General features: G+C 47.8%; 1 protein-coding gene across 1 annotated transcript in view; it reads right to left on the bottom strand.

Annotated features, from left to right (window-relative positions):
• Positions 1-18: 18 nt before the first annotated feature.
• LOC102206849 (uncharacterized) overlaps positions 19-1,244 on the bottom strand; it is a gene marked incomplete at its 3' end in the record, with an annotated part of 4,378 nt that continues 3,152 nt past the window's right edge. The window contains exon 6 of the mRNA XM_013907965.1: positions 19-441. Coding sequence (XP_013763419.1) covers positions 19-441 — 423 coding nt within the window. The remainder of the gene's footprint in view (positions 442-1,244) is intronic.

The following is a 1,244-nucleotide window of genomic DNA, read 5'->3' as shown; positions in this document are numbered from 1 at the left end:
CACACCAGTAAAAGTTACCCAGTATGTCATAAGACAGGTGGTTCTTCGTCAGTGTCCTCAAGAAAAAGAGGCACTGATGGGCCTTCTTGACCAGGCTGGAGGTGTCAGTTGACCAGGTCAGATTCTCAGAGATGTGGGTCCCCAAGAACTTGAAGCCGGAGACTCGTTCAACAGCTGTGCCATTTATGTAGATGGGGACATGGGTGTCTGTCCTCTCCCACCTGAAGTCGTTCAGGCATGCTGGTGATGAGTGTTTCGGCACTGGCACGATGAAGGTGGTCTTGAAGCACGCTGGTACTACTGCCTGGGCAAGCGACGTGTTAGAGATGTCTGTGAAGACTCCTGCAAGCTGCTCAGCACATGCTGGAGGCTCATGTCCAGGAATGCCGTCAGGGCCAGCAGCCTGGTGAGCGTTGATACTGCTCAGTGCGTTATGGACATCTATGGTGGTAAGAGAAGGTTATGGCAGACTTTTCCTTGTCGTCCTTGTCAAAATGAGCGTAGAAGCTCATTGAAGGAGGAAACATTCATGGTGTGAATGCCCAGCCACAGGCATCGTGGGTCCTAGTTGACAAAGTGTTCCTCCAGCTTGTAGCTGTGCTCGGCCTTCTTGGTGCCCCTCTTCAGGTCTGCCCTGGACGTACTGCAGGCCTGAGTGTCACCTGATCTGAAGGCATTGTTACGTGCCTTTAGTAGAAGCAGGATTTCCTTTGGCTGCACCTGAATGTTGTGTGTATGTACCAGGCTGTTTCCTTCCTGTGGGATAATCCTGGCTTTGTGTGACACACTGGTTTATAGTATTAATGAGATGAGGTGTTTCACCTCCAAGTAATCTTTTTTTTTAAAAATCCCAGGAAGTTGATTCTGTTCATCTGGACGAAGACTTTTTTTGTCATTTGTTCAGCCTCGAGGCTTTTATTGCATTTAGCTGTGCAGCACTTTGGTTAATGTGTGCTGCAGTTAGATGTGCTTCGAACTAAACTGACTGTGGATGAAATTCAGAGCGCAGACTGAATCAGGCAGACGCACAGCGGTGTAAACTTAATAAACTTATTATTATTTTACATTTATTTAACAGTGAAACGAGGACGGAGATTTGAGAGAATTAAGTTCGTTTCTCTTTTATGTGCAGGTTGGATCTCTGTCAGGTTTCAGTTTGTGCTGAGTTAAGGCTCACCGGGCAGATGAAGGTCGTGCTCCCACACTCGTGTCTCCTCGGGATCTTGCACCATCAGCATCACTTC

This window comes from Pundamilia nyererei, unplaced genomic scaffold (assembly GCF_000239375.1).
Source record: "Pundamilia nyererei isolate P.nyererei 1_Seehausen unplaced genomic scaffold, PunNye1.0 scaffold00663, whole genome shotgun sequence".
NCBI classification, from domain to species: domain Eukaryota; kingdom Metazoa; phylum Chordata; class Actinopteri; order Cichliformes; family Cichlidae; genus Pundamilia; species Pundamilia nyererei.
Note: the sequence above shows the minus strand (reverse complement) of the source record. Positions and strands in the feature narration are given on the sequence as shown.